General features: G+C 41.2%; 1 protein-coding gene across 8 annotated transcripts in view; it reads right to left on the reverse strand.

Moving 5' to 3' along the window:
- Positions 1–20801, reverse strand: part of ncoa2 (nuclear receptor coactivator 2) — a 74564-nt gene that overhangs the window by 16633 nt on the left and 37130 nt on the right. For all 8 annotated transcript variants that reach the window (XM_057823728.1, XM_057823724.1, XM_057823731.1 and 5 more), the window contains 6 exons: positions 10584–10761; positions 7202–7393; positions 6898–6999; positions 4257–4397; positions 4031–4178; positions 2722–3952 (listed from right to left, as the gene is read on the reverse strand). In XM_057823728.1, coding sequence (XP_057679711.1) covers positions 2722–3952; positions 4031–4178; positions 4257–4397; positions 6898–6999; positions 7202–7393; positions 10584–10761 — 1992 coding nt within the window. The remainder of the gene's footprint in view (positions 1–2721; positions 3953–4030; positions 4179–4256; positions 4398–6897; positions 7000–7201; positions 7394–10583; positions 10762–20801) is intronic.

The raw sequence follows: 20801 nt of genomic DNA on the forward strand, positions 1-20801 counted from the left end.
TGGACACTAAATTCATTTAAACTGGGCCGAGTGATCATGTTTCACTGCCATTGATGGTTATAGACGTCCAGTCCAATAGTGTACCACACGAATGCTATTTTTAGGCTGCGTGACGTCACCACCGTAAACCGGAAGGGGGTCAACATAGTAGCGCGCCTGCATACAACCCATGCAAGTACTGCTTGTTATCTGCCGGTAATCTTTCAAACAAGAACATGCCAAGTAAACACTGCTGCCATGGAACTTGTACAAACGACTCTAGACATTATGACCGTCCACATATGAAGGATGGTTTCCTCATACGTTTCCCGAAGCCAAAAACTGAGGGAAAAAATGTGAACAATGGACCAACTTGTGTGTACGTCCAAAAGACCAGTTTAACGCCAGCTAGGTGAAGCCATTAACCTTAATATGCAGTAAATATTTTGTTGGGGGCCATGGTCCTACAGATGACAATCCTGATCCATTGCCTGCCACGACGAGGTAAGCAATTTTGATATATTTACTTATTTTTTAGTGTGGCATTTTGCCGTGCCGCTTCTGTCTGACATGAAAAAAAAAAATATTATTTTTTTTTATGACAATAGTCATGTAGGCCTATTTTTCTAAAATACAGATATTTAAATAAATTAGCCATGTTTGGCCTTTGTCTTTTTGTAGTAAGCCTGTTCATGCCTACACGTAGGCTTTAGATTTAACATCTTTACCTTTTCTGTTGTAAATAAACAACCTTAGTAAGGGGGAAGTGTAAATAAATTAATAGAACTAGGATTTGTTATTCATGAAAAAATTAAAAGTGTACGTTGGATGTCACCAAGTAGCATTTGCGATCGCTACACAAAAATAGCAATATAAATTACCCTCCAAAACGGTCGTAGAGAGACTTAAGACAACCAGAGGATATAAAATATAAGAAAGAAAGGGCATATTGTGGTAAAGGATAGCTCGGTGAAAGAGGAAGATGTCATTGTCAGTGGCGTAAGGCAATGCACCCAAGAAAAAGGTATCGATAAAAGCTACCTCTGGATCAGGTTGGCACTTTTTCCCGTCTTTTTCAGCTTTCACACTCAAGCCATCTCTTTAACTGAACATTTGTCTGTTCTTCCACATGTTTACCAGTGAATTTGGCACCAGGGACATCATTTTTGGACAGAATTCGTACGTTTAGGTCAGTAAACATTTCTTTCGTACACTATTTACATGCATCTACCATGAGGGACAAACGCAAGCTTGACCCTCCTAGCAACAGTTGCTAACATCATGAATAGTAATGAGCAAAGGTGACGGGTTACACGCGGTACGCTATTTTAGTCGCAGTCTGGAACCCTGTTATATCACTGATAAAAGTAATTATATAACTTTATTTAAATATGAGCCGACTGGTCAACTACTTACAAAAATAATCAGTGATTAACCAACTATCAAAACAATCGTTTGTGGTAGCCCTCTTATCACCTGAACCCATTTTTTAAAACATGTATGCAAAATGCTATATTGATAGAAAAGCTGAATATCTTTGAAAACCCCCAAAAAATGAATATGACGGATAAAACCTGACTGTGAGCTCTCATAGGCCCGAATTTAAGTCCACAGCGGGTATGCAATTCAACCCGCGAGCCCCACTTTCCCTACTAGCACACTGAAATTGAAATTTCACCAGCAACGCTCTAACTGTTCGTTCCAGATTCCCTCCTCCCTCATTCCCTCCCCTTCTTTCTTTCTTTCAGTGCCAGCCATGACCCGAGCCGGCTGCCAAACCCGCAGATTCCCGGGCCAAACGCGAGCAAGGATCAAATGGCCGCAGAGCCGCGGGGGCTACTTCCAAATGTCACAGTCGTTTGAAGCGACTGGGATGCAGCTTCCCTTTGCTCGCGCCGCCAACTCCGGTCTTTAAAGATATCTTGATTTTTTCCCCCCGTTTGAGACACCTGTAGTTTACAGAAAAAAATACGAGCAGAACTGCCAAAACTCAACACAAAAAGTAAGTTTTCTGTGTTGAAGCCACGCAAAAATTGGAAGGCTTCCATCACACGGCGAATTAGCAGGCTGTGGAGAAAGCAGTTTTAGAAATTGGCACTTAATGCCACAGCTAATTAGCAGTGGCAGCTAGTCCTACTTACCAATGAATTCTAAAGTCTTACTGCGTGACCTTGGGTTGATTCGAGGCATCCTGCTTTGATTTGGAGCAGCCTGCCGCTCATAAATAAACAGACTTAAGTAAGGTACAAGCATACCAATAATCGAGTTAATCTGAATATTTTTATTATAATTTTTTTCTGCTTTTTGATTAAAGTCTACAAAGATGATCCTGTTTGATCATCTTCTGGTGTGGTGTGAGTATTTTAGAATTTTTTTTTTTTTCCATTTTCCCTTGACTTGAGTGTATGCGGACCTTGCCAAATAAGAGGCTGTGGCAATTTGCAGAGAAGTACTAACAGTAACATACAGTAGTAGAAGAGAGTAGTTGAAGTCTAGTTACATCAACCAGACTTGCTAAAAATATGTTTTAACACCTTCAATGGCAGCCAGTTAATTTATGAAACATTGAAGCCGTTAGAACAGGTTGTTGATTTCCCCCCCCCCTTAATTTCAGTGTTATAGGTGGTAATCTGACAAAGCTACTGTATGGTCAATGTAAAAAATAGTTCATTTTCAGAGCAACTCTAAATGGCAGCCAATGAGGTAAGAGATTGAGTAGAACAAAACACCAAAGAAACTGACCTGTTCAGCTTGATCGTACCCAGCGTCTGGTTTCTCAGTTTTGACAAGTGGATGTTTGCCCCCTTCCACCTTCACCTCTCCGGGCTCCAGCTTGGCTGTCTTGTCCTTCAGCCCGCCGTCGTCCTTGCCCAATAGGGAACGTAGTAGAGTGGTGTCCTTTTTCTTGGGGCTCAGAGGTTCCTGCTTTAGGGTACCGTCTGTGCCGGAAGCACCCTGGCCTTGCTCTTGACCCAGCTCCTTCCCGGTGGCCTCCGCGGTAAGTTTAGCCAGGTCCACGGGAGACGTGCTGTTTTGAAGCAGCTGGTGAAGGATTTTGTGTTTCTCCTTAAGGGATGTAGCGTGTGTCGTCACGCCAGAAAGGCCGCCGCGAACCCCGGGTCCGTCTTTGCTCTCCGCACCAGCGTTGGGGGAAAGGGGCGTCTCCAAAGGCTCGGTTTTGGTGGTCAGCAGCTGGAGAAGCTTAGTATGCCCCTTGTCCTGAAGACGAGCGTGAGCGTCGTCCTGGGGCTCTTCTTTGGGGTCGGTGAGGTTACCGTCAGTCTGACCTGGCGTGTGTCCGCCTTGTCCCGCATCGAAAGAGTCCACGGTACCCGGTCCCGGTCTCGACAAGAGATGAGGCCCGGATCCCGCCGGGGCGCTCGCAGGGGAACCTATCCTCCGATCTGGAGACCCCAGCGTGTGCCCGTGACCGACTCCGTGACACTCGCTTAGGGCCTGAAGGGCTGAAAGAGAACTGCTGGTGTAGCTGTTGCCGTGGCCGCTCGTGGAGCCGCCACCCATCCCCACCGGGGAGGGAGAGTGGAGGCCGACACGTGGGCTGCCCGCTCCCCCGGGGCTGCCGCGATGCCTGGGGGAGAGCATGCAGTTCTGCTGAGGCGGATGGGGGCCGCCGACTGGGCTGGGGCTGGCACGGGAAGGACTGTTCATTCTCCAGTTTTGGCCCTGTTGCGGCGGCTGCATCCCTCCGGCGTGACTGTGCGGCGGGGGGCAGCCGTAGCGGTAGCCCTGCATGTGCCCCCCCATTGCCGCCGGCTCTCTGGGGCCAGCGGGGCCCGGAGGGGAGAAAGGCGTGCTGTTGCTAATGTCTTGGCCCTGAGGTCCTGCGCCTGGCAAGCTGCCCGGGGTTGGCGGAGTCATGGAGGGGGTTGAGGAGTTCATGGGCTTTGGAGCCATGCCCGTGGCTTGGGCGCCGGGACCCATGTCCTGGCCCATGCCGCACACCGTCTGCTCTCTGGAGGCCAAACAACAACATGCAGAAACGTTAGCTCAAAGCAGCCGGGCCGGGAAAAGTTGCCGCTTTTATTTGTACCTCTGAAGAACGTGCAGGGACATGTAAAGCTGAGGTTCATTGGTGGCATGAGAGCGCACCAATTTGCTCTTGGTGTGGGCCGATACAATGGTTCCGTCCGAAAGGGAGAAGCGGTAGATGGGGCTAAAGGCCTGACCGTGGCGAAGCACTACCCCAAAAAAGTTTTAAATATCAACGCAGCGTAAACAATTCGGCACGTGCTCAACTGAAAACAAAACATCATTACCTTCTTGCTGGTGCCGTTTGGCAAAAGACATTTCGCCGTCGTTCTGCAGGTGAAAGCGTTGGATGCAACGGCGCACCAGGTCTTCCCAGCCCGGCTTCATGGAGGCCCGCAGTAGGCTGGTATCCAGAGAGGTTATCTTGCCTTCAAGACAGGAACCATGTTCAAGCTAGCATTAGAGGACTTTGATGAGAAGGTTAAAGCAGGTGTTGAATGGTGTGGGTTTAAATAAACAAGCTGAAAAAAGCTTGGGGGACATACTGTTATTAATTTTTGAAGTATCAGCAAGCTTTACACATTGCTCCCACAAATCACAACATTAGGTATACCTGGTACGCTCTAATGCGATTCAACCGAGAAACCAGGCCATGCCATCTGTCAGACTAATGGATCTCGTTAAGATTGCGCAGATGAACCCGGCGTTTCTGTAATTGGACTAGCTCGTTACTGTACAGGGCAGCACTGTGGAATAATGGTTGGTAGGTCTGCTTCATGCACAGTTGTCAAACTTGATGGCAGGGTACATCTTGGATTTAGATTTTTGTGAGCTACTGGTCAAAGAATTGACCAAAAATCAGTGTAAATATGATACAATTAAAAAAACAAATGCTTTCCATTTTGACAATCAGGTGTTGCCGTCTCAACTGGAACAAGCTGGTCCCCATTGATTGAGAGAACGACTTTGTATTTTAGATATGCAAATTCTACAGAAATAGGTAAAAAAAATGGTTTACATCTGGACCATCAGAACTCACTATATTTACAGGAACCAACTAGTCTCCTTCGATTGAAAGAACGATGTCATATTTTGAATAAGAGAATGCTATGGAAAGAAATGGCCTCAAATTACCGTATTGGCCGAAATATAAGATGGTGTTTTTTGCATTGAAATAAGACTGAAAAAGTGGGGGTCGTCTTATATTCGCGGTCTAAACATTATACCCATTCACGACGCTAGATGGCGCCAGATATCATTGAAGTGATGTTCTGTCATGACAGATCTCAGCTACTCTGAAGTTTAACCAGTTTGCATTATTTTATTGCAATGTTTTTCCTTATTCAGATTTGTTTCAAGACTACAGTTACAGTTAGACTTCACTTTGCTGGTTAATGCAGTTATTGCAATTTTGTTGTTTCATCACAATAGATTGGTTTCTTTACATTTCAAAAAAACAGAAACCATTCATTTACGAATGTGATTGCACTTTAGTTTATATCATGGGTGTCCAAACCTGTCCACAAGGGCCGCTGTGGGTCCTGGTTTTTGTTCCTACCAATCGAGCACAGACAGTTTAACCAATGAAGCTTGTGCTAAAACAAGCAGCACCTGACTGCAATCAACTGATTACACTTGTGAGACACTAGATTGGTGAAAAGATGTCATCTTGTTTTGTACGGACGAAATCCAGCACCCACTGCGGCCCTATGTGGAATAGTTTGGACACCACTAGTTTACATATTTAAATGTTCAGATTAGGGCTGTCAAAATTATCGCGTTAGCGGGCGGTAATTAATTTTTTAAATTAATCACGTTAAAATATTTGACGCAATTAACGCACATGCCCCGCTGAAACAGATTAAAATGACAGCACAGTGCAATGCCAACTTGTTACTTGTGTTTTTTGGAGTTTTGTCGCCCTCTGCTGGCGCTTGGGTGCGACAGATTTTATGGGCTTAAGCACCCATGAGCATTGTGTTATTATAGACATCAACAATGGCGGGCTACTAGTTTATTTTTTGATTGAAAATTTTACAAATTTTATCAAAACGAAAACATTAAGATGGGTTTTAATATAAAATTTCTATAACTTGTACTAACATTTATCTTTTAAGAACTACAAGTCTTTCTATCCATGGATCGCTTTGACAGAATGTTAATAATGTTAATGCCATCTTGTTGATTTATTGTTATAATAAACAAATACAGTACTTATCGTACCGTATGTTGAATGTATATATGCATCTTGTGTCTTATCTTTCCATTCCAACAATAATTTACAGAAAAATATGGCATATTTTATAGATGGTTTGAATTGCGATTAATTAATTTTTAAGCTGTAATTAACTTGATTAAAAATTTTAATCGTTTGACAGCCCTAGGTCAAATATTAAGATTTGAATGAGGCAAAATAACATGCTTTTTCTCTCAAAAATGTTGTTATAATCATTTGTTTCAGATGTACTGTAATTATTTTCTGTACAAAAATTAATTTGGTGTTCAAAAAGTCTTTTTTCAAACTGGAGTCTTGAAAAAGAGGGGGTGGTCTTATAATCAGGGCCGTCTTATATTCGGGCCAATACGGTATTGAAAAATCGATAAAAATATGATGGCTTGCCAAAGAAAAATCAACATAATAACTATGCTGTATATGCATTTTGCAGGAGATGCATGACCCTCCAGCCACAAACTGTGTCAGTTATGTTCACTAATTCACAGGCTTCTGGCCTGTAAACATTATTTGTGTGTGGCCATAATGCTGCATCTGAGGGGAAGGGACTGATCGCACAACCAGTTTCAGGAATTTCAGACATACCAGTTCAAATTCAAGCCTTTTATACATATTTGATCAACATTTTAATTTCTTGCGGGGACCCTAACATGGACTGAAAATGGACGAAGAATTTTGACATCGTTTTTTGGTACCTTGGAGGTCTTGGCGTGTGGTGAAGCTCTCGTGCGTAGGCAGCATGGGCCTCTCCTTCATAGGGACCCTGCGAGCCACGCAGATCAGGCACGACTGGAAGTCTGAGGACATACATAGAAGGATATTGAAAGCACCAAGGAAGGGGGAGGATGATGGAATGCATGTTATTCCCAGGCCGCATCATTAATCGAGTTATTAATGAGGACGGGGAGCGGGGCGTGCTCCTCACCGCCCCTCGTCTTTCACGAGGAGGAGCAGGCGAGGGAACGGATGACCTTTGAGTGTATTAACAACGTCGCGTACCATCTCCTTCTTCTTTGATGGACTTGGGCTCCGAGACGGCGAAGCACTGCATGGTTTCGTACTTCTGCTGCTGTTGCGGCTCGTGCTCGTGCGCCTGCTCCGGGTTCTCGCCGTGCGGGTTCACCAGCATCCGGCAGTTAAAGGTGTGGCTGTTGCGCCTCGGACCTTCGCTGGACCACGGCACGCCGTTTACTAAGAAATCGATTGGAAAAATGGGATGTTTGCGTGGATTCAGGACTCGTAAAAGCAGACATATGCATCTTAGGAAAAAACGTGCACGAGCGCAACTCCTTTCACTCTAGCAAAGTCGCGTCCCACTCCATCTGCTGATCTCATTCGCTGCATTGATGATAATCTCTCAGTTATCTGGGACACAGCCCCGCGCTTGATGCTTTTTTTTTCTTCTTCCTGGGCGCTTCTTCTTCTCCTCCTCGCCACTCGCTCTCCTGCCCAGATGGCCGGGCGCTCGTCAGACCTCAATCCTAAGCGCTGAGCGTGTGGGGGGGTTGGACTGACATACATTGCAAATCACCTCCAGTGGTGGTTAAGTGGTGAAAAGAAGTGGGAGTCAAGTGGTAAAAGGGAAAATTGGTCTCGTCACACTCTAGTAATAATACTTTTTCCTCGTAATAGCTGTGATTATACTCTTAAAATTAGGACTTTTTTTCCCCCACTTCAATGATAAATTTAGTCTTGTAATATAAAAATGTGTTCCTTTATGTAAGCGCACCCATTTCCAACATGATTTTATTAGTGGAAATCTACATTATGATTTGAATTGCAAGTTTTTTGTCTCTCAACACTATTTCTTCAAAAGTCTATGTTCTCGTAAAAATTTTGTAATAATTTTTAGTTAAAGCAACACTAGGTAACTTTTCAGATTCGGTCGATTTTATAGACACCGGTGGACAAAGGCGGTAGTGTTTTGCCTAAGGGAAGACAGAGTTTCCCCATGAGCACCAGCGCACACCCGCACAGTGAAATCATGATCTCCTGGTCACCCGTAGATGGATTAAACGACATTTCCGTTTCCAGCGGCTATGTGAATGATGAATAGTAATAAGCTAATGAATCCAGTTGTGGCCAAACAATAGCATAGGACGGTTCGAAACCATGTGGCTTAGTGTGGCTAACCGCCCACCCCACCTGACTCGTCAGAGCTGACGAGTTCGGTTGGGGGGAGTTGTCACGCCGACAAGTGAAAGCCAGGCCAATGTTTTATTCTTAAGTATCTTTTTATCCTGGTAGCTAAGCCTGTCACGATATGCAATAAGTACATTTATCGCACGGTAAATAAAAATGAGGTCGCTAATTTTCTCGGTTGCGATTTATCGCCACGTGCGTGCGCGCTGATTGCATAGGAGTTCTTATCAGTTCCTTCCACAGACGTTTATTGGTCATAGACACACCATAGAATTCACGTTCAGACATACAAAATAAGGACAGATAGACACATGTATTAAACATTGTAAAATGTTAGCATTGCTACATTGAGGCTAATGGAAAAAAGACAATGTACTAACCACTTTAGCCTGCTATAAAACATTGACAGTCTTCTCCAAAACACAAACTTGCGGTTAAGTGATACTTCAAACATGAAAACTCGCTGGTTTACAGCAGTTGGAAACGATGCGAAAAGGAAAAAATCTATTACTGACACCACATGCATGACAAAAATTCAAGACAAGTGCACTTTAAAAAAAAACAAAAACAAAAACAAAAACTGAGTGTAAAGCTTACGGTTAGCCCTTTAGCGGACGTACATATGGTGAACATTTCAAAGTAAAAGCACGTCTTGTTCAACATGTAAATAAAGATTTTTGGCGCGCTTTATGACAGTCCTTTTGGATCAAATAAACACTTTTGATGGGCTTTAATTGGCAAAGAACAAAAATTGCGCAGGGTTTCTCACCTACTTCATATTGTGCACTTAGCTTTCAAATGACTTGTATGTTGACTCATGTATTTTTTTTTTATATGTATTTTTTTGATATATAGTTTTTATTTAAGAATAACAATTTATTACATTTAATTGGGTAATTTACCAGGAAGTATTGTCCCTAGATTCGTGGTTGAATTGGTAAAAAAAAAAAAAAAAAGATAATATCGCATAGCCGCAATAATTTATGAGACAATATATCGTGGCAGGCCTACTGGTCGCCTTTTTTCCCCTCCTCGGACAAAACTTTTTGTCTGTTTTGTTGCGCTGCCCTCTTTGCAGGATTTGCGCAAAAGTTTCTTTTTATAACAAATAGGGAAAAGGAACAGTAATTTAATTTAGTGTAGTTTTTTTTCCTGCCACACTCCTCAAAGTTAGTGTTGGTGAAAGCAATACAGAACTAGCCATGTGCTGATTACTGGTTTCAAGGTATACCATGGTATGAAAACAATAAGTTTTCAAAAATGCTAAAATTTTCCGTCATACCACCCCTCAGGGTGTTAGCTATTTTTTAGGTCCCAAAAATGCATGGAGAAATCTCTCTCGGTTGTTGCTCAGTGTCAGTGAGTCAACTGTGCTACACGATAGCTGTAGGAGGTGCGAATATTGAACCCCCCCCCCCCCCCGCCCCCCCACAATCGAAGAAAACAAAATCGCTGGTATGGGAATGCTTCGGCTACAGAAAAGACGGCCGCAACTTAGAGGAGGGCCAACTGACATGTAAAACAAACATGTTTGTGGAGGGTGAATGCAGAGGAGGCAGTATGTCCAATATGATTTCACATTTAAATTGGCCAATGTTTTGGGGAAAAAAATCCTGTCGATTGGAAAAGTTCTTGTTAACCCAGATATCTCAAAGTGACACATTTTAGAGCTGTAATTGCAATACCATCATACAGTGTAACCATGATATTTTGGCTTAAGATTATCATGCCGTCAGAATCTCATACCACCACTTGCTTAAACAGAACCCCTCAAGACATAAAATAGGTGTCATTCAACTCGTGTTGCTTTAATTGCTGTGAAATTCTGACCAGTTTTTGTTCTCGTAATATGTTGTATGATGTTTTACGTACGCAACTTGAAGTCATATTTTTTCAGAGAATTAGAAATTCGAATTAAAAATAGAAAAATGCTGTAACACCCTTGACGTGCAAAACAGGCACAAAATGAGACACGAAGAATGAGAAGAAGCTGACAGGGGAGAGAACCTGAAAAATGAAGTTAATTAGCTACCAAGGGTGGTTGATAGAAGAGTGCTAGGGGGACTCACGACATCCGGAAGAGGAAAAAAAAAAAAAAAGACCGTATAGATTATATGCGCCGACCTAATAGGAAAAGTGGAACTCACCTAAAGCATGCAATACTGCTCTAAAGTGAAACCATCACTCTGTTAAATGCAGTTTCTCTAATTGTATACAGGTGTCTGCGTGTCGGTCTCACCGAGGGATTTGGGCAGCAGGTTCTTGATGAACTCGGCGTGGTCTCCGACGTGGAGCACGCTGTAGACGCTGGTGTTCATCAGCTCCTCCTGGTTGTAGTGCAGGTACTGAGTCACGTTCTCAGACACGAAGACGATGTTGCCTTCCATGTTCACCACGAAGAAGAAGCCGTCAAGGGCCTGCGTTGGATAAATTCAAATGTTTTGCTGCCAGAACCATATTTTCCAATTTCTTTTCCGATGAGGAAACAAAAAGGTTAGCACCCTTATGATAAAAGCACATGACCTCTGAACCAGTTTGAATTTTAGTTGCAAACCAAAACAGGAGCAGATGCACGACAAGCACTTGTTTTTCATGTAAAATGATGACTTTTTTTACAAAAAAAAAAAAAAAAAAAAAGCCAACTTTATTAGTGTAATTCTGATTTCTGGGAAAGTTATGATTTTATTCACATATTTAGTCACTGTTAAAGTAACATATCAACAGATTTTCGGATATCTATAGGCCGCCAGACTGAAAAAAAGAAAACATAAGATGCACTCAGTGTTGTTTAGTCAATGATTACAACGGAAATATTTTGTCAAATAACATTTTTTCATGATGATGACGAGACGGTAACGAGCTTAAAATGTGTTTTGGGAGTCTAAAACTTAACGAGACTAATACCAATTTTCGTCTGACGATACCAGAACGAGACAAAAATCCGCAATAGTTTTCATCACATGTTCACAATGTGCTACATTTTAATTGTAGTTAGCCTACATCATAGCAGTGTATGGTTGTGTCACTCATGTGACGTGCTGCGCCCCGACTTACCAGTGTATCCTCTCCAGTCTCTAGGCTTGCACACACGGTAAGATTTGCTTTCTTATCTTGGCCAGAGAGAATATGCAATGTTGCTTTGGCTTTTAAAGGTCAGTGCTGAGTGACGATCACACACTAAATGTAACTCGTAGCGTTAGAATAGCATTCAAGTTCGCGTTAGCATTAGGCTAATGCTAATGGCGAGCGTCCTCTTAAACTCCTCTTAAACATGCTAACCACTCTACCGCCGTGACTATTTTTAATTGTTGAAAATACAAATGCAACTAATACGCAACAAACAGCTGGATGCAACTCTGGTTCAGTGAGAACACAAGGCTCAGGAAGGCCATGCATGCATGAAGGAAAGCTAGGAGAGGAACACTAGCAGCTAAGGATGTCCCCGTTCCGATTACGTGATCGGAAATCGGGACGGTCGGGCCATTTTTCAGAGGATCGAAATCGGGTAAAAGGGATCGAGTTTTTTCATTAAAAAAATGGCAAAAAACACAGACAAGACTGAAAAAGCAGTTTCTGCTCTTGCACTCCTCTTTAAAAGAAACTGCTGTATATTAAGCCAAAACAACTGTTGTGTTTGATAGAACAATATGTCTACATGCTGCCATAGCAGATTCATGGCGCATGAAGCCCCCGAACTATATTTAATTTGTCTGTTTTATCCTGAAAACCCCCGTTTACAGATGTCGGCGCAGCCGCTTTTGTTTCAACCCAGCCATAAAACAAAGGAATATTTATTATTCAAAATGTCGTTTTTAACTTAGAATCATTAATTGATGTCTCATATTTTGTTTAAAAAAAAAAAAAAAAAAACGACAGAAAAAAATTATTCACTCACATATTTTAAACTTTTAAACAAATTATGTCACAATGAAATAATGGCGTCTGTAAAAATGCCACGGATAGCTACCTCATAACTATCGCTTAATTGTATTTTTTTTTTGCTACCGTCACATTTTCTCTGATATGTTAGATGACAAATAATCGATCCAAACAAACAAAAAAATTGAAAAAATCCATTTAAAAGGGTAAAAATATTAAAAAGAAAATATCGACCACTCCTTGATGTCTGCGATTTCTGTATCGCGACCCTTGTTATATTACCATGTTTCACCCATAAAATCCCCCCAAAATCCAGTTGTGGCCATTCACAGCTGTGTCTTGACACTCGATGATATACGCTACATGTAGTTTTTGGATCGAAACAAGGCCAGTACGCGATAATATCTCGTTAAAGTCATGGCGTCTGTAATTCTGCTCTCGTGTGCTCTCACCTCCAGATAGTTTTTTTTTTTTTTTTTTAAATGCCCTCCTGTTCAAAAATTTTCTTCCCCCAGACCAGAAAATTGAGATTTTAAGCTTTCCAATGATGTGTCACACATGCATATTGGACAATTTTGAAATTTGGCCAAATTGGGTTCTCAGAGCGGAACTTAAGTCACCTGAGTGTTTTCCACTATATATATGTTCGGATTTTTTAAGGGCTAATATGTAACAAAATAATCCAGAAACACAATGGCACTGCCAGAAAAAACAAAAATATATACGTTTATCCTTGGCAACACTCTCAAAAAAAGTGGAAGAGGAAGTACTATATACAGTACAGCGCTGTAACAGGTTTGGAACTTTTGTTTAAATAAAAAATAAATTTAAAAAATGCTTTTCCCCCCGGATCGAATCAGAACTCTATCGGGAGATTCTCTCAATCAGGTGACTTGGACTTGGGTGCAAAAATATGTGATCGGGAGTCGGGACATCCCTACTATAGGTGCAACAATTAATCGATTAATCGACAACTATTTTGAAAACCGATTAATCGTTTAGGACCTTCTTCTCCTTAAACTTTTCTAAATTTTTGTAAGTATAACATACGTATAACTTCTCAGTTATCAATATCAGATTTCTTCATTATATTTTTGTTAAGTCAAAGTAGAACATGAACAAAAATCAGCTTTTACTTTGGAAAACAACAATTCACATTTTTGCCAATTTTCGGACATCTTACTGTCTCAACTAGCTTCTGCATAAGGCTGCAACAACTAATCGATTAATATATTAGTTACCAACGAATTTGATTATCGATATTTGTAAACTACAAAGAAGTCAGAAAGCTGTAATAAAATATTTTTTAGGGAAATATTCATTGCTACTTACAACATGCCTAAACAACTTCAAGGTAAATTGTGACGGTAATTTGAAAATGACATTTATCCAATTAATCATCCAGTTAATCGATTATGAAAATAATCGTTAATTGCAGCCCTAATCAGTACTAGCAGCCCATAAATGGGTATTACCTTACCTTTTGACAAAATCCATTTAATGTCTTTTAATGATTTTTAATAACCCGCATAAACCCTGGTACTTGAATGACTTTTTTTCCAATCTAAAAACCTGCCAATTAATTCCTCCTTAAACTGTCAGATCGATTGTCCTTTCTTCCACACTTTGCGAGCAGTTATCTGTGCTTGTTCGGTAATCACCCGCCATATTGACAAAGCACAAGCTGTACCAAAACGGCCACTGAATTGCGCAATAGCCCCACGTCCATCTGCCCATTCGTCACTCTTCCGGGCTAAAAGCATGAGAGAAAAAGAGAAGGGAGAAGAGGAGATACAGGAGCGCTTAATTGAAAGAATAAAGCCCTGAGGTCAACCATTACGCACAAGATGGTGGCAATTAGGCCATCAAATCACCCGCAGCCCTTTGGAGAGAGAAAAAAAAAAATCTGGTGGTTGTTAATCTGGGAAGGTGTTTTCTATTCCACCTCTGCGATGATGATAATCACCATTAGACTAATTGTTTTTGCACGGATGTCCGTACGTTTTTGATGTAGAAAAATGTCTACGGGTGTCGCTGAATATAGATACGCGGGTAAATTCGTCTATCGCAGCGTGATAAGTGCATTCCGTGTGAAGAAAGGCCACGCGCCGGACAAGTAGGGCACGTAGAAAGGGAGCCAGTCTCCTTCCAGACAGCTCTTGCGCAACGCCGCTGGGCCAATATGCTAATGTACGGTGCTCTGGTTTCAAAAGAGTTAGAAAATTACGAGAGGAATACTTGCGAGTTTTAATGAAAATTCGTAACAGTTGTAGTCCCGTGAGAAAAAAGAAGAATTGCGCAAAAAGTTCAACAAATCTATTTTAACTGGGAATTAAATGTTTCAGTGCCTTTGACAGAGAAGACGTCCAAGTCATTTGGACTAGGAGGACTTTTGTGCGCAACAGGCCTCAGGCTAGGGAAACCTAAAAGTTATTTTCAATGTTTCACAAAGTTACAGCATAGACATCATCATTATTGATGGGTCAGCTCGGCCATGCACTGTGCAACTCCAACAAAGCAGGGAGCAGCCCACATCAAGAGGAATTATTCACAAACACACGCACGCAGCGAACTAACGGTGGTTTTCGGTTCAAAAAGTACGAAAGCTTTACCACATATGAAGAGGAAGGATTGTCTCAGGAGTGATTTGTTCTAGGATTCAAGGTAATTATTATATTTTTCGTACCATGCATGCATTTTGAAACGTGAAAAAAATGGAGGAATTAGCCGCTAAGGCATTGGCATCATCGTTCGCAATATTTACGTAAAATAAATGCGACCTGCACGTTTTTTGCTTTTAACCAAGACTCGAGACTGTTTTACATCCATACCTATAAAGAATTCAGCGATTTAAGCATTTATTCACAAGAATTTGAACGGAAAAAGCTCTTTGTTGTGGTAAGGCAGCGCCACAGTGAATTTAAAGACGAGCCGCATTCGACATATTTACGTAAAATAAATGCTACCTAGTAGCCTGGTACACCAGACTCACCGCTGTTCCAGCTATTGAGTCTGGCCACCATTCACGCGTTACAATTTCCAGGGCGGAGCAAGCCACAGCAAACAGACAGCGGAGTGGACCAATCAGCGACGGGCAGATGTGACGTTAGTAAAATGACAAGGGAAGGACGAGGGACTTGCGCGCGGAAGTAAACATACGAAGAGAGCGGAGTTTATTCAACATGGCTAGCGCGAGACAGACTGTTGTCAATGACTCGTGTCGATGTGTTTTGGTAATTTAAAACAGATTTTACCGTGGATTGGAACATTCTCGGCTCTGCCGTTCACCATCTGTGTTGTTGTGGAGACGACTTTAGACGCGCAAGAGTGACGTTGCTCGTTAAGAACACGTCACGCAAATAAACGAATCTGATTTGTTGATTGATTTTGTACCTGCTCGAGAGGCCGTTAATGGGCTGGTTCCCAGACTATACTCTCAGTGTTTGAAAAATACAGGGAGAATAGTCTGGCAGAGCCAGGCAAGCTACCTACACGGTTTCTTTTGCTTTCAACCAAGAATCGAGACTGTTTTACGTCCATATCTATAAAGAATTCAGGGATTTAAGCATTTATTATTATTATTATTTAGAATTTTCAACCAAAAAAAAAAAAGCTCTTTGTCTGGGATTTCATTCGGTCAGCTTTGAAGGCCTCGCCACCAATGCAGGCCCCCTATTTATCAGCCCCGCGCCCCGTCAATTTCATTATGAAGTCTCTAAGGTTAGTTACATTGTGAAATAAACTCATTGGCAAAAGGTTTTTTATTTCACAATCCAATCCAATCCAAAATCCACAATCCAATTCTCATGCTAATCTTTCAGTGCTATTGACGGCGCTAGATGTCCAATACATTTGGACTGGGAGGACTGTTGTACACAAGAGGCCACATGCTAGGGGAGACCTAACAGTTGTTAGGTTCAGTGAAGTGCTGCAACGATTAATCGATAACTCGAGTATTCGATTAGAAAAAAATATTAGAATTAAATTTTGCTGCTTCGAGTATTCGTTTAATTAAAGTGGCGTGGTAATGGTTTATTTTGAAAGTGTTTGCATTTCATTTTATTGACTAGGGTGGATTCACTGCCTTCTGGTCTGCCTCTTTTCACATGGCTGAATCAAACTTCTTCCTGTTAAAACCAATGTAAGCTACGTTTTTGTTTGAGTTTATGTTTTTTAATGCATTCATAATTTAGTTTATAGGTATATTTAGCCGTTTTTTTTAGGGAATATCTGTCTGAACATTTGTTAAAAGCATTGTGAAAAAAAACTTTAGCATGTTATAGCATTTAAGCTATTTAAAAAAAATGTATACCGTTTGAGGCTCAGCTCAGGTATCTTCATTTTTCATGTTCCTTATCCGATTACTCGATTATTTGAACTAACTAGTCCATCGATTAATCGACTACTAAAATATTCAATAGCTGCAGCCATAGTTCAGTGTTTCATAAAGTTACAGTACTTAATTTGTGAAAGAACATAAACTCATTGGCTGCCATTGGCATCGGTAGATATCCCATTCTGGTGCTCATTTTTCAGTGCCATTGATGGTGCGCCAGTGAAAGCGAACTGGACGTCTAGCGCAGTCAATGAGTTAAAGCCGTTAGAACAGTAGGAACATTGTTGATGTGTTTCCCATAGACTTCATTATCAGTTGACAAGACAGCTCCTACAGACATTACGCCACGGCTTCCACTGGGGGGGTGGGGTGGGGGGGGGGGGGCAGGCAGGCAGACCGACCGTCTCGACAGGTTTCACTGTGATAAACTCAAACACACGCTGCGTACTAATGCCGGATTTAGGTAGAAACGGGACGAACGTTTTAGTGCATACAAGCAGGCAGGAGTGTCTCAAGAGTGATTTGGTCGAGGGTTCAAGGCAATTATCATATAAAATAGCACCATTCATGCACTTTGAAACGTTGTGAAACAAATTAAATGAATGGAAAAAAATTGCTTAACTTTAGCTTGCAATATTTACATAAAATGAATGATAACTGCCTGGTGTTTTGCTTTTAACCAAGAATCTAGACCAAGGGTCGGCAACCTGTAACACTCAAAGAGCCATTTCAACCATTCTACAGAAAAGATAACACTGGAAGCCGCACGCAAATATTTACACTTGAAATGATTGCGTCAGCTTGATTGTATATACATATAGTATATATACGTGTTAGGAGTGTGACAAAATATCGAAATGGTGATATATCGTGATACTTTGTACCTCAAACGGTTATCGATATGCTCCTGCCCAGAATCGATGTATCATTGGGGCGCTTACAGGTCACTTTTTGTTCATTTTAGGGCATTTACAGGTCACTTTCTGTTGAGTTTTAGTCATTGCCTATTCATTTGGGGAGATTCTTGCGTCACATCCTGTTCTGTAACCCAAAATAAACCGAAAGTGAGCCATAAATGCCCCAAAATCAAGAGCAAGTGACCCACAAATGCCCCAAAATCGAAATGAAGTCACCAAAAATGAACAGCTAATGGCCTGAAATGCGCCCAAACTAAACTCATTGGTTGCCAATGACCACCATAGAGGTCCAATTTGTTTCAATTGGGAGGGTGGTAGTGAATGAACAAATGTTCGTTCGCTGCCACCCTACCAGCTCGAATGGATTGGACATCTACTAGTGATAAACTCTTTCCAATTCACAGTAGAAGAATGAAAATAGCTTGTTTTTCTGTTTAATAGTAGTTTTGTAGAATGATTTTCTGACCAAAGTATCGATAATCATCGTATCGTTATCGTGAGCCTTGTATCTCAAATCGTACCATATCATGAGGTACTAAGAATTTCCACCTCTAATACGTTTATATATTTATATATTCTCTTTGGTCCATATTTCACTTAACAAAGCGGATTTGCCTCCTTTTAGTAAGCAGAATAAGTGCTCACTCTTTACACATTTTTATTCACAGAACACTCTCGCAGGTTATTAATTCACCAACTATGTAAAGTCACGGTTGCCACTTGGAAGGCGTACTTACAAGTCTTTTTGCCTGTGAATGGCATGAACTGCGTGAGTGTTCTGTTAACAAACACAGAAAACAGTGAGCTTAACTTTATCTACCTACTAAAGGGAAGATAATATCAAATATTCATTTATTTAATATAAAACTGAGCCGCATCAGAGGGCTAAAAGAGCCGTATGTGGCTCCGGAGCCGCAGGTTGCTGACCCCTTATCTAGACTGTTTTACGTTCATATCTATAGAAATTCCATGATTTACGTATTTACTTACAAGAATTTTCAACTTAGAAAGCTCTGTTTTGTGATGGCCGCCATGTTGGATTTTGTATCCATACAGAATAGCAAACTTTACATTCAAATAATCGCAACTGCCTGTTTTTTGGCAAAAGACTAGTTATTTTGATATTTCTGGGTCCATATAAAAAAAAAAAAAATCGGCTTATACGAGTTTTATTTTATGTAACATTCAATCTAAAAATGACGAGGGCCAGATAGCCGGCAAGACGTGCTGAGGCAATAGTGACATTTGAATTCAACCTAATGAAGTTGTATTTGTATATAGAAAATTGCAAAATTTGCAGTTGTTGAGTAAAATTAAGATGATTCTGCATGCTTTTGTATTCAGTGATTTATTAGCTGTTGAAATTTTATGTCAAAATTGCACCCAAAAAATATTTAGTTGCCATTTCGGACGAAAACTTCTTAAATTTAGATTTAGCTTTTGATCCTGAAAATATAGGTGATTATCTCTACATCTGGTGATGTTTGTGCATCTAGCGTAAAATCTGAGAATTTTATAGCCATTTTAAGTTTTGTTATACCTACTTATATAACAAATAATTAATCGAGATTTTATTAGGGAACAACTTTAAATTTTTTGATGACGCTGCTCATGGACACTCATATATGCCGAAGGGAGGTGACTGTTTTGGCTTTAGTTCGCTAGCGGCTTTGGTTTTGAACATATTTGAATTTTAAGTTTTTTAAAATAGGCCCCCTACGGAGCAGCCCCGTGCCCGGTCTCCCGTCAACTAATAGTGAAGTCTATGTGTTTCCCTATGCTAATGCTTTCTGTCATATTATTTTCCCTCATTCTACAACTTTTTTCCTGGTAATATTACCATTTTATTCATAGTGCAATATACTAGTCCTTCTCCAAAAATTTGCATATTGTGATAAAGTTCATTATTTTCTGTAATGTACTCATAAACATTAGACTTTCATATATATTAGATTCATTACACACAACTGAAGTAGTTCAAGCCTTTTATTGTTTTAATATTGATGATTTTGGCAAAAAAGTCAAGAAAAAACAAAAATCCCTATCTCAAAAAATTAGCATATTTTATCCGACCAATACAAAAAAGGTGTTTTTTAATACAAAAAAAAGGAAACCTTCAATTCATTATATCAGCTACGCACTCAATACTTGGTCGGGGATCCTTTTGCAGAAATGACTGCTTCAGTGCGGTGTGGCATGGAGGCAATCAGCCTGTGGCACTCCTGAGCTGTTATGGAGGCCTAGGATGCTTCGATAGCGGCCTTAAGCTCATCCACAGTGTTGGGTCTGGTGTCTCTCAACTTCCTCTTCACAATATCCCACAGATTCTCTATGGGGTTCAGGTCAGGAGAGTTGGCAGGCCAATTGAGCACAGTAATGCCATGGTCAGTGTATGCAGTATGCAGTGTAGTGCATGAAGTGCTCCAAAATCTCCTGATAGCTAGCTGCATTGACTCCTCCCTTGATATAACACAGCAGACCAACACCAGCAGCTGACATGGCACCCCAGACCATCACTGACTGTGGGTACTTGGCACTGGACTTTTTGGCATTTCCTTCTCCCCAGTCTTCCTCCAAACTCTGGCACCTTGATTTCCGAATGACATGCAAAATTTGCTTTCATCTGAAAAAAGTACTTTGGACCGCTGAGCAACAGTCCAGTGCCGTTTCTCTGTAGCCCAGGCCAGGCGCTTCTGCCATTTCCAGCACACGCCTGTGCACAGTGGCTCTGGATGTTTCTACTCCAGACTCAGTCCACTGTTTCTGCAGGTCCCCCAAGGTCTGGAATCGGTCCTTCTCCACAATCTTTCTAGTGTGCGGTCCTCTTCTGATTGTGCAGCGTTTCCTGCCACTTTTTCCTTCCCACAGACTTCCCACTGAGGTGCCTTCATACAGCACTCTGGGAACAGCCTACACAGCCTATTCGCTCAGAAATTTCTTTCTGTGTCTTAGCCTTTTGCTTGAGGGTGTCAATGATCGCCTTCTGGACAGCAGTCAGGTCGGCAGTCTTGCCCATGATTGCGGTTTTGAGTAATGAACCAGGCTGGGAGTTTTTAAAAGCCTCAGGAATCTTTCGCAGGGGTTTTGAGTTAATTCGTTGATTCAGATGATTAGGTTAGTAGCTTATTTAGAGTACCTTTTCATGATATGCTAATTTTTTGGTTTTTCTTGATTTTTTTTTTTTTTTTGCCAAAATCATCAATATTAAAACAATAAAAGGCTTCAACTACTTCAGTTGTGTGTAATGAATCTAAACTATATGAAAGTGTAATGTTGATCAGTACATTACAGAAAATAATGAACTTTATCACAATATGCAAATTTT

The sequence above is a fragment of the Corythoichthys intestinalis genome, chromosome 20 (assembly GCF_030265065.1).
Source record: "Corythoichthys intestinalis isolate RoL2023-P3 chromosome 20, ASM3026506v1, whole genome shotgun sequence".
Classification (NCBI taxonomy): Eukaryota; Metazoa; Chordata; class Actinopteri; order Syngnathiformes; family Syngnathidae; genus Corythoichthys; species Corythoichthys intestinalis.